The 13,043-nt window shown below is 34.4% G+C and overlaps 1 protein-coding gene across 3 annotated transcripts in view; it reads right to left on the bottom strand.

Annotated features, from left to right (window-relative positions):
- FER (FER tyrosine kinase) overlaps window positions 1–13,043 on the bottom strand; it is a 406,586-nt gene that overhangs the window by 323,923 nt on the left and 69,620 nt on the right. For all 3 annotated transcript variants that reach the window (XR_008425138.2, XM_045197637.2, XM_045197636.3), the window contains exons 5-6: window positions 12,308–12,481; window positions 3,609–3,708 (exon numbers count right to left, since the gene is read on the bottom strand). Coding sequence is in view for 2 of the 3 variants with exons in the window: in XM_045197637.2 (XP_045053572.1) it covers window positions 3,609–3,708; window positions 12,308–12,481 (274 nt within the window). In the remaining variant the exon portion in view is untranslated. The remainder of the gene's footprint in view (window positions 1–3,608; window positions 3,709–12,307; window positions 12,482–13,043) is intronic.

Here is a 13,043-nt window from a genome sequence, read left to right as displayed (position 1 = left end):
AATGCTAAGAATCCTGAAATGCCAATACAAAATATTGTATGCATCTCTATATTCATAGCAGCACTATGTATAATAACCAAGATCTGGAAATGGCCTAGGTGCCCATTACTAGATAAGTGGACAAAAATGCTGTGGTATACATTTACACAATGGAATACTATGTAGAAGTAAAAAAGATGGAATGCTTCCCTTTTGCAACAGCATGGGTAGACCTGGAGAATATTATACTAAGTGAAATAAGCCAGTCAGTGAAAGACAAATACCACCTGAACTCACTTATATGTGGAATCAAATGAACACAATAAACTAACAACAAAATAGAAACAGAAGCATAGATACATAGAACAGACTGACAGTGTCCAGAGGGGAGGGAGGGACTGGATGAAAGACAGTGATACGATTAACTAAAGAACATGTACGCAAGACCCATGGACATGCACAACAATATGAGGACTGACTGAGGGAAGGAAGTGGGTAGAGCTGGGTGAACATGGGAAGAAGGAGAGAAAGCAGGGACAACTTTAGTAGCACAAACAATTTTTTAAAAAGAAACAATATAAATTATTAACTTCAGATCAATAAACTATAATTGTATGGTTGTTATCCACACAGATGTTATAAATAATAATCAATAGACTAACATCTAGGTAAGTCAATAAACAGATATGTATAGCCAAAAAATAGACTAATGTCCAAATTAGTCCAAATCAATGTAATACCAACATCTGTCCACTCAACACAACACAGAGTAAAACCAGTTTAATACTTAAGCCATATTACAAAAAATTTAAATGATGCTACATTTTCCAAATAAGTTTTTATTTTACATTAGATTGAACAGAAACTAATGCCCCACTGGATATAAATTCTAACATCCAAAAGTTAAAGTATTTTGCGCAATCCATCCAGCAGGAGTCAGAAGTTTGGAATTTCAACATTGACAGAGCCTTCCTGCTGATACACTGCTATTGCTGAACCTCAAGTTGCAATTACTGAGCCCGTGACTCAGAACCCCTTCTTGATCAAATCCATAATTTAACCCTTACTATAAGAATTATCTCGAGACCCTGTCTCTCACAAAGCCCTGTCCTCTCCTGCTGCAAGCTATATGTTAGACTGCGGCTTTAAAAGGCTTCTCCAAAACCTCCCAAGATTTAAAAAATGTCTGGATGCCAGAGCCAAGACTTGGGTGTTCACTGCCAGCACCCCCCAGTGACTTGGACCTGCTCCAGAAGTGCCCTCGTCTGACCTGTCCAAATAAACTAAGGTTCTGACATAACGCCTATAAATATTGGAATGTTTGCTACCACATTACCTTTATAATGACTAAATAACTTTGCAAAAGAACCCTTGTTTCCATGTTAAATATAAAAGCAGTTTGAAAACAGAAACAAAGTTTGCAGAAATATACTTTCATACTTTTTCATGTAAACATGAAATTTACATATACTTCAAACATAAAACATAATTACATAAGAACTTATTTTTTAAATATATATTTTACATATTATAAATTGATTTAATAGAAGTAATCAAATTCTTGAAAATAGGAAAATACTAATGTCTTTAGACAGAGAAATATAACTAAGTTCACATATTTAACATAGGAAATTAAATCAAATAATATACCACTTAATGCCAATTAAAACTATAGTCTTGAGATTTACTAGATAAAACATTAGTGTTTTATCTAGATCAAAAGTAATAAAGAACTATTAATAAAGAACTAATAAAGAACTAAAAATTATCTGTGAATAACTTTTGATAATATAACCACTAGGTATAAGAACTGTTTAAAACTTTATTATAATATCAAAATTAGATTTCAATTTTTAAACAAAAATAAAACATCATTAAAAATAGGAATCAAGACTTTGGAGTGATTTTGTATTGCTTTTCCTAATTTTTCTCCAACAGATACATATCTAGTGTAAAATACTGAGCATAGCTGGATTATAAAACAGCTCTAGGTGAGCTTTTTTTCACATCATCACTTGCTCTGGGTGAATTTAAATACGATTCCTTATAATAAGGGCACTAATTTGAGAATGCTAGCCAGTCATTAAGTAATGAACTTTATAAAGTCAACTATTCTGACAGACTGAGTAGTAATTAACTATTTTTGACATATTGAGAAATAATACTATGTACAAAAATATTTCTGAACTATTCTTGATGGTTCCGCAAAGCATCCCTTGTATAAAAGCCAAATTTTGAAAGAGGGTAAGACTTGGAGTTCCCAAGTTAGAATATCAACTAGAAATGGGTAAGCTATGAAATACTGTTTCAATCACAATAACTTAAGGATAGAAAGTGCTCAGTAAATACTTATTGATTATCTAAAGAATTCTTAAAAATAACAAAGTAATTGTAATTAGGTTTGAATATGAAGTTTAAAAGTTTATAAAATAATCACACAATGTTAGGATTTAACCCAAGACTACCTGACTCCAAAGTCTATGTCATTTTTAATTCACTTAATAACAGGTAATTAAATCACAAAAGCACTTTAAAAGATATGTTTACATTAGTAAAGGGATTATAATCTCAAAATAACGGTTGAGGTACATGAAATAGCAACACTGTGAGAAGAAGAAACATGAAATAAATGTGGGAGGAGTGAAGGAAACATAAAGTAGATACTGAAGGAAAGATGGGTGCGGGAGGAAGGGTGAGGGAAAAAAGGAAGGAAAAAGAGGGACAGAGAGAAGGAACAAGGGAAAGAAGCAAGGAGAAGCAAAGCAAGTGGGAAGCTATCAATAGAAAGAGAGGAGGAACTAATAAGCAAAGGAGGGAGGGAGAACTGCATCCAAATCAGTATCTCTCCTAGTCAACTGAAAATAACAAAAACTGTCTTCACTGTGCAAGAGATAGCCCAAAGTAGGAAATGTTTATTTCATTTATCAACAACAAAAAGATAATACACAAGAAAAAGACAAAGAAAAAAATACGTTAATAAAAGAGGAAGGTAAATTTAAGAAGCAAAAGAAAATAGTTTCTAAGAAAGCTTACATTTAGCCAGAAATTTTAAAAACTCCAACTTTTATAATTTAAAAAAAATCAAAATATGAAAACTGTTTAGCTACATTTCAAGACTATAACCATAAATCTCTGTTTAAAACATTGGTTTCTCTTTCCATTTACTTCTGAAAACTTAATGAAACCTTTAGGACACTGCAGACACATAAAACTTTAAGCTATAAAGGCAAGTAATGTTATAAAATGATCCTGTGATTTTAATGGCTTTTAAGTACCATAAGTAAAAATGGAATTAAAAAGGCTTCTAAGCAAATACAACCTTATTTTTATTATTTAGTACTCACTAATTAACTAAATTTTATCTAGAGATAAATTTAAACACTCTTTGCATTCTATTACACAAGTACTACATTATTCTATTTAGTATGCACTCTTCAAAAATATTGTGCATCATTTTTTAAAAGGAAGAATTATTACATAATTTCATAATCAGTCTATTTTGGTTTATTTTGGTTATTTTTTAATATGAACTGGTCTAAGTAGAATCATTCCACTATTCATAAAGATAACTTTCAAGTGATCAAAATAAAAATTACTAAAATAAACATTTTTTCATAATTTTGCCATACCTTTAGCTAACGCTTCTTTATATTTCTCTTTGGCAGAATTCATTTCTTTTATTAATTGTCTATAGCTGGATTTTAATTTCTCTAATTCTGTCTTTGTAACCTGTCAAAAAAAGAAATGGAAAAAAAGAAAGTTAAACTTAAATTTACATAGTCAAGAACTTAAATTCCAAAGCATTAATTAATGTATATTTTCCTGCTTATGGGTCAGAGTTGCTCTTTAATTTACAATTACAGACAATAAATTAAAAATTACTTTAGATATCCATGGTAAATTCAACAGCATATAAAAAAAATTCTCAAAAACAAGAGCAAATCAATAAACAGTGCTGTAGTCAAGCCCTGGCCAGCGTGGCTCAGTTGGTTGGGCCTCAGTGTTGTTCTCTCACATTGATTGGTGTTCGCACATCGAAGTTTCTCTCCCTCTCTTCCTCCTTCCCTTCCCCTTTCTCAACCTCTCTTCAGAGAAGGGGATGGGATTAGTCAAAGAACATGTATGAATGACCCACGGACAGGGACAAAGCTGTGGCGACTGACTGTGGGAGTAGTGGGGTGGGGTGGGCTGAGCAGAAGAGGGCAAGGGGAAAAATTGGGACAACTATAATAGAATAAATAAGAATAAAAATAAAATTAGCTTTGTGTTTTGCAGTTAGATCTGTGATCCACTTTGAGTTAATTTTCACAAAGGGCATAAGGTCTGTGTCTAGATTTATTCTGCACATGGATAAATATCCAATTATTCTAGCGTCATTTGTTTGAAATAATATCTTTTTCTGCTGTATTGACTTTGCCCTTTTGTCAAAGATATGTTGACTGTATTTATGTGAATATATTTCTGGGCTCTCTATTCTGTTCCATTGATCTATTTGTCTATTTTTCTACCCTTATGCAAAATCCAAACTATTAATATCTTCATTTATAGTAAATCTTGAAGTTGGGTAATATCAGTCCTCTAACTTTGTTCTTTTCTTCAGTATTCTATTGGCTCTTCTGGGTCTTCTGTTTGTCCATTCAAACTTTAGAATCAGTTTCTCAATATCCCTAAAATAACTTGCTGGGATTTTCATTGCAGTTGTGTTGAATCTATAGGGCAAGCTGGAAATAGCTGACATCTTCACAGTATTTAGACTTCCCACACATTAACATAGATTATCTCTTAAATTATTTTTTCTTTGATTCTCTCATCAAAGTTCTGTCATTTTGGTCCTACAAGTCCTGTACACACTTTGTTAGATTTATACTTATTTATACCTAAATATTTCATTTTGGGGGGTGCTAATGTATATGATATTTTGTTATTAATTGCATATCATCTTATTCATTGATTGTTGGTCTATAGAAAAGCAATTGATTTTGTACGTTAACATTGTATCCTTTGACCTTGCTATAGCACTTATATCCAAGGGTTTCTTTGTTGATTCTCTGGGACTTCCTACTTGGACAACCATGTCAGCTGTGAACAAAGATAGCTTTATTTATTTGTTCCCAATCTGTACACCATTTCTTTCTCTCTTTTTTTTAAGATTTTATTTATTTTTAGAAACAGGGAGAGGGAGAAAAAAAGGGAGAGAAACATCAATGTGTGGTTGCCTCTCGTGTGCCCCCTACTGGGGGCCTGGCCTGCAATCCAGGCATGTGCCCTGACTGGGAATCTAACTGGCGACCCTTTGGCCGGCACTCAATCTACTAAGCAACACCAGCCAGGACCCATTTATTTCTTCTTCTTGTCTTACTGCATTAGCTATGATGTCCGGTATGATGTTAACAAGCAGAGGTAAGAAGGAACATACTTGCTTTGTTCCTGCCTTAATGAGAAAGCTTCAAATTTCTCACAAATAAGTATGCTGTAGGTTTTTTGTAGATATTCTTTATCAAGTTTATGGAGAGTTTTTTTCATGAATGGGTGCTGGATTTTGTCAAATGCTTTTTCTGCATTTATTCACATAATCATCTTATTTTTTTATTAATCTGTTTATGTGGTGGTTTCCATTTGATTTTCAAATTTTAAACCTAAAATATACCTAAAATATACCCCACATGATCATGGTGCATAATTCTTACAATACATTGTTGAATTTGATTTCCTACTAGTTAAGGATTTTGACATCTATGATCATGAGAGGTATGGATCTATAGTTTCCTTTTCTTCTAATATCTTGTCTGAATTGGGGATTAGAATAATGCTTACCTAACAGAATGAATTAGGAAGTTTCCGTCTTTATATCTGCTGAAAGAGTTTGTAGAAAATTGGTATAACTTCTTGTTTAAAAGTTTGACAGAACATACCAGTGAACTTATCTGAGCCTATTAATTTCGGTTTTGGAAGGTTATTAATTATTGATTCAATCATTTAATAATGTTTGCCTAATCAGATTGTCTATTTCTTCTCATGTGAGTTTTAACAGATTGTGTCCTTCAAGGAATTGACCCATTTCTCAACATTATCAAATATGTAGACATACAGTTGTTCATAGTATTCCTTCATTACCCTTTAATATCCATGGGATATGTAGTGATATACTCTCTTTCAATTCTGACATTAGTAACCAGTGCTGTATACTGTGGTTTTTTTAGGTAGACAGCTAGAGGCTTAGTGATTTTATTAATCTTTTCAAATAATCAGGTTTTGGTTTTGTTGAGTTTTCCCTGTTGATTTCCTGTTTTCACTTTCATGGATTTCTGATCTAATTTTTATTATTTCTTTTCTTCTGCTTCCTCTGGCTTTGATTTGCTCTTCTTTCTCTAGTATCCTAAGGTGCAAGATCAGAAGATTGATTTTACTGAGTTGGCCAAAATGTCCATATGTTTTTTTCTGTAAAATAAAAGACATATTTTTCACTTTCACCAATACCTACATTGATGTGGATATTTTAAGTATGTTGGCTATCTCCAGTATGGTACACATTGATTGTTCTCAATTAATGTCTCAATTTGATCACTATCAACTTCAACTGGCCTACCCAACCCTGAAGCATCGTACAGCCAAGAAATCTCCAGCATGAAACTTTGCAGACCACCTTTCTGTTACAGATTTCTAGTTTATTTCATTATAGTCACAAAACCAATATTGTTTTGATTTCTTTTAAATTTAAAGGTATGATTTATGGTCTAGAAAGTGGAGTATCACATTGAACTTTCCATGTGAGTTTGAGAAGAATATGTATTCTGCTGTTCTTGCATGAAGTATTCCATAGATGTTCATTATATCTAGTATATCTGGTTGACTGATGGCATTATGTCTTTACTGATTTTCTAGCTGCTGGATTATTTCTCACAGAGAGGTGTTGAAGTCTCCAACTGCAATAGACGATTCATCTATTCCTCCTTGCAATTCAATAAGTGTTCACAGTTCTATCGGTATTTTGATGCTATATTGTTAGGCACATACACATGAAGAATTATTTTTTTTAGAATATATTTTATTAATTTGCTGTTAGTTTCCCAATTTTTCCCTCTTTATCCCCCCTCCACCCTGCACTCCCCAACCCTCCAGCATTACCCCCTCTTAGTTCATGTCCATGAGTTGTACAATTTCTTTCAGTTGTCTGTTTCCAATACCATTGTTGACCTCTCCCCATATATTTTATTCCTACCAATTATGCTTCTTCTTCCCTGTACCTTTTCCCTATTACTCCCCACCCCCTCCCCACTGAAAGCCCTCCATGTGATGTCCACTTCTCTGATTCTGTTCCTATTCTAGTTTGCTTAGTTTTTGTTTTCATTTTCTTTTTTTTTTAGGTTCCTTTGTTGATAGTTGTGAGTTTGTTGTCATTTTACTATTCATAGTTTTTGATCTTCTTCAATTTCTTAGTAAGTCCCTTTAACATTTCATATGGTAAGGGCTTGGTGATGATGAACTCCTTTAATTTGACCTTCTCTGGGAAGCACTTTATCTGCCCTTCCATTCTAAATGATAGCTTTGCGGAATAGAGTAATCTTGGATGTACGTCCTTGCCTTTCTTGACTTCAAATACTTCTTTCCAGCCCCTTCTTGCCTACAAAGTTTCTTTTGAGAAATCAGCTGATAGTCTTATGAGAACTCCTTTGTAGGTAACTGTCTCCTTTTGCTGCTTTTAGGATTCTTGCTGCTTGTCTTTAATCTTGGGTAATGTAATTATGATGTGTCTTGGTGTGTTCCTCTTTGGGTTCAACTTCTTTGGGACTCTCTGGGCTTCCTGGACTTCCTAGAAGTCTATTTCCTTTGCTGGATTGGGGAACTTTTCCTTCATTATTTGTTCAAGTAAGTTTTCAATTTCTTCCTCTTGTTCTTCTCCTTCTGGCACCCCTATAATTTGGATATTGGAACATTTAAAGTTGTCCCAGAGGTTCCTAAGCTTCTCTTCATTTTTTTTTTAATTCTTGTTTCTTCATTCTGTTCTGGTTGAATGTTATTTCAACCTTCTGTTCCAAATCATTGATTTGAGTCCTGGTTTCCTTCCTGTCACTGTTGGCTCCCTGAATATTTTGATTTATTTTACTTTGGGTATCTTTCATTTGTCCTTTCATTTTGCAACCAAGCTCAATCAGTTCTGTTAGCATTTTGATTACCAGGGCTTTAAAGTCTCCATCAGATAGGTTAGCTATCTCCTCATCACTTAGCTCTCTTTCTGGAGTTTTACTCTGTTCTTTCATTTTGGCCCTATTTCTTTGTCTTGGGGCACCTGTTAAGTTGTAAGGGGGTGGGGCCTTAAGTATTCACCAGGGCAGGGCAACCTCCTTGCTGTGGTGCCACACTGCAGCACTGCCTGTGTGAGAGTGGCCAGAGAGGGAACAATGCAGCTCACCTGCTCGTCTCTAGCCCCACTTTCCAGCAAACCCTCATTTGAGACTGGGAGTTTCTCCCACTGTGGCAACCCCCGCTGTGGTCCACAGTCAGCTCTGAGTCTCAGTTTCCCATTCAGTCAGCCCAGCCCACGCAGTCCACCTCCTCACCGGGGTTCTCTCAGCCAGCCCCGCCCACAAGGTCTGCCGCCTTGAAGAAGGTTCTCTCTGCCCATCTTGCAAGTCTGGTTGATTGTTTCTTTAATTCCTGGGTTGTCTGGGTTCCATGCAGTTTGACTTTCTGGCACTTCTGGTTGTTTATTGATTTTAGATTGGTTGTTATCCTCCTTTTGGTTGTGCGAGGAAGTAAAGGGTTCCTACCTATGCCTCCAGTTCTTAGCCAGAACCTACATTAAGAATTATTTTCTTCTTAGAAAACCAATGCCTTTTATTATTATGTAATTCCCTTCTTTATCCCCGATAAATCTTCCTTTGAAGTCTGCTCTGTTCTAAATTCATATAGCTGCCCCTGTTTTCTTTTGATAGTACCAGCATGGTATATCTTTCTGCAGCCATTTACAATTAATCTATGTGTGTCTGTATATTTAAAGTGGGCTTCCTATAGACAACATATAATTGGGTCTTGTTGTTTTGATCCACTCTCACAATGTCTATCTTTTAATTGGTTCATTTAGACTACTGATCTTCAAAGTATTTATTGATAAACTTGGATTACTATCAACCATATCTATTACTTTCCTATTTGTTACCCTTGGTATTTGCTCCTATTTTTGTCTTCTAACCTTATCAAGTCTTTTGTGGTTTACATGGAATATTTTATGTTTCCATTCTCTCTCATTTCTTAGCATATCAGTTACATTTTTTTCCTTTCAACACTTCAAATATTTCATTACATTCTCTTCTTGCTTGCATGACTTCAGAGAAGTTGGAAGTAATATTTATATTTGTAAGGTTTTTTTTACTTTGGCTTCTTTTGGGGTTTTGTGTTTATCTTTGATTTTCTATAGTTTCAAATAGAAATGCCTAGGTGCAGTTTTTGTACTGGTTTTTGCTTTTGGTCATTTATTCAATTTGCTTTTCTCTAACCTTTTTGGATCTGTCATTTGGTGGCTGATATTAATTTGAAAATAATCTCAGTCATTATTGTTTCAAATATTTCCTCTGTTCCTTTCTCTTTCTTCTCCTGACAGTATTCCTATTACATGAGTTACACCTTTTTTAGTTGTCCTATAGTTCTTGAAAATGCTGTTCATACATTTTCAGTTTTTGTTCTCTTGGCTTTTGAGTTTTAGAGATTTATATTGATATGTCCTCAAGTTCAAAGATTCTTTCCTCAGTTATAGCCAGTCTCCCAATAAGTCCATCAAAGGCATTCTTCACATTTGTTATATTGTTTTTGATGTCAAACATTTTGTTTGGGTTCTTTCTCAATATTTTTATCTCTCTGCTTACATTGCCTGTCTGTTGTTGCATGCTGTCTACTTTATCCATTAGAGCCCTTAACATATTAAACAAAGAGATAGTTGTTTCAAATTCCCAGTGTAATAATTACAACAACCTGCCATATCTGGTTTTGATGCTTGCTTTCTCTTCCAACTATGTCTTTTGCCTTTTGGTAGGCCTTACTATTTTTTCTTGATTGACAGGCATGATGTTTTGGGTAAAAGGAAATGATGTAAAAAGGACTTTACTAAGTGGTGATAAGTTGTCAGAGGAGGGGAAGCATTTTACAGTCTTATGATTAGGTCCACCTTTTACTAAGCCTGTGCCTCTGGACTGCAAAGGTTATGTGCTTCTCATTCCCCAAGCCCCCTTACATAGGAAGGGTGGCTAGAGTGGGCCAAAGTTGCATATTTCCCTTCCCCCAGGTAGTTAGGCTCTAGGTAAGTTTCTCCCAAGGGCAGACTTTGTTAAGAACAGAATACTCCGGCATATGTCAAAATAGTTCCTATTCTACTCGCCCTACCAGGACCATGAGACTTTTCTCCAATATTCACTATGACAACCTGGTAGAGATCCAGGAGGTAAAACTCCCAAAAGTGTCGGGGCCCTTTAATGACTGGGTCCTCCTGAAGTTTTAAACTGCCAGAGTTGTCCACACTGAGTCTCCAGAATTTGTCAGCTCCATTCCGTTTTTTCTGTACCCAGCATTGGTTCCCGATGGTTCCCGAGGAGGTTGCTGCTCTGGTAAGTTGTGATTCACTATATTGACTTGTTGATCTCTCTAATCCTGGTGGTATCCATTCGCTTCTGTGACTTCACTTCTGTATAAACCTAAGAAGAGTTGTTCGTTTTTCCATTTTTTCAGGCTGTTACTTGTTTGAATTCCAAACTTCTTACATCCTACACCGAAACTGGAAATCTTAACTTTTGAAGGTGCTAAAGAACCTATTAATTCTGCAAACTGGCAAATTAATAGCAAAAAGTAAGCATTTATTCTGTCTTCCCTATATAAACTATGCCTCAGGGTAACCAAATGGTAGATCTAGGAAAATTCTTTATTGAAAAACTCCAGCTAACAATTGCCTTAGGAATGATAGAAGAGAAACCTTGCCACTTTACAACCCTGCTGAAATAATAAATTAAGCAGTGAACATCAATTGTTTCCAGAAATATTAGATGAAAAGCTGAAGGGAAACTTTATTAACAATAGCCTGATCAGGCTTGCAAAACCAGAACATATTAGTCAAGTTCAACGTCACAAAAAAAAAAAACAGAAAGAGAGAGACAGACATTATATACCTACCAACATAAAACAAGAAAAGTCTATAACAACACCTATAATGTTTACTTGCCCAAAATAAACAGCAAGAATCTTATCAAGGCTTTAGACGTAACTACCAGTTTATGGGAAAATTGGAGAATGAAGGAATATGTGAAATCACAACACAAAATGCTAACAACAGAATTCAAAAAATGAGAATTCAATTCTATAGAGCAAATTACCCAGTTTCTTCCACACAAAAAAAATGTCATTTTAAAGAGGGGGAAGGGAAACCCACATTAAAGAGAATTATTCGAATGTAACATGTGGGCCATGTTTCCTGATGAAAATAGACCATCTGTAAAAAGCATATAAACAACAATCATTTGAACACAGTCAGGATATTTAATAACATTAGGAATTGTTGCTATTTTTAGGTATAGAGATTAATAATATAATTGTTTTATTGAAAGAGTACATATCTTAGCAATATACACTAAAATATTTATGAATAAAATAGTACTGGAGTTCTCCTTAGAATGATTCAGTATAAAACAAATAGATGAAAAAAATATTTACAATGTGGGTGAAAGGACAAATGAGAGTTCATTTTACTATTCTCTCCTCTTTTGTACATTTGCAAACTTTCATAATTAAAAACATTACAAAAGTTATCCAGGAGAAATACTCTGAAAGTGGAGAAAAATTTTAAATATCCTAATTTATTTTGCTTATATTTTCATTTTTATGTGTAGTGTTATATGATACAAATTTTTTTAAAGTCTAAAAGAACTATTTCAATGAGTGAAAATAAAAATAAAAATTCTAAGTGATATAAAAGCACTGTATCAATTTTAAGTGGCAGCATTTTTTACTTTGTAGGAGTACATAAAGTAACAATATATCTTATAATCAATGTCATATTCAAAAAATAATATATCTTATAATCAATGTCTTATTCAAAAAATAAGACATTACTTATTGAGAGAGAGAGAGACACACACACACACACACACACATTCATTGTTTGCCTCCAATACACACCCTGACTGGGTATCAAACCTGATACCTTTTTGGTGCACAGGACAATGCTCCAACCAACTGAGTACCTTCCAGGACTGAAGTAAATAATTTTTACAAGTCAAACAGAATAAGAAATATTTTTCAGTGAATTTAAGAGTCAGTTAAATAAAACTTTGAGAATGGAAAGACAAACCTTAATCATCTCTGCCTCTATCTGCTGATGAACACTTATATAACTTTTCTTCACCTGCTGCTTGTCTTTGATCATCATGGTGAGCCTGTGCAAGGGCCCAGAATTTAGGTCCTCTGCATGTGTCTTCATTATCCTACTCAGTTGTTCCGTGTGCTGAATCATAAGCAGCCAAGACTTTTAAAAACATAAAGAAATAAAGTTAGCACTATATTAGGAGTCTGCATTTAGCTGTGCTTTAAGTGCTCAAGAAGTTTAAATATTGTTTTATACAAATTATTACATTAATATAAAAATAGCAGGTTTCTGGCCAATGTGCATATTTAACATCTTCAACTTCAAGTATGAATGCTTCGAAAGTAAGTAATCTGAGACTATGCAGAATACTAGGAAAGGGATTAAGGGACTCTGAGAATACACACTTGCAGTCTTCTGTTTGATTTTCAACACACTGAAATATTGGCTCTGCTCACACCATTCTAATTCCTCAGTAAGGTCACCATTTCCTAATACAACAGAATTTTCCCATTGTCATTCTAAACCTCTCTCTCTCTGGCATCTGATCCTACTGACTCATTTCTTCCCAATACTTTTCTGTTTTGGCTTCCATGAGTTATCCTCCCATATACCAAATTATCTTCCTCCCTCCCTAAAAATGCTTTCTCAATCTTTCTACCTGCTCTTCTTTTGCTGCTTATGTCTTAAATACAGGCATTCTCTGAATTTCTATCTGTAGTCA

Source organism: Desmodus rotundus, chromosome 1 (assembly GCF_022682495.2).
Source record: "Desmodus rotundus isolate HL8 chromosome 1, HLdesRot8A.1, whole genome shotgun sequence".
NCBI lineage: Eukaryota > Metazoa > Chordata > Mammalia > Chiroptera > Phyllostomidae > Desmodus > Desmodus rotundus.
Note: the sequence above shows the minus strand (reverse complement) of the source record. Positions and strands in the feature narration are given on the sequence as shown.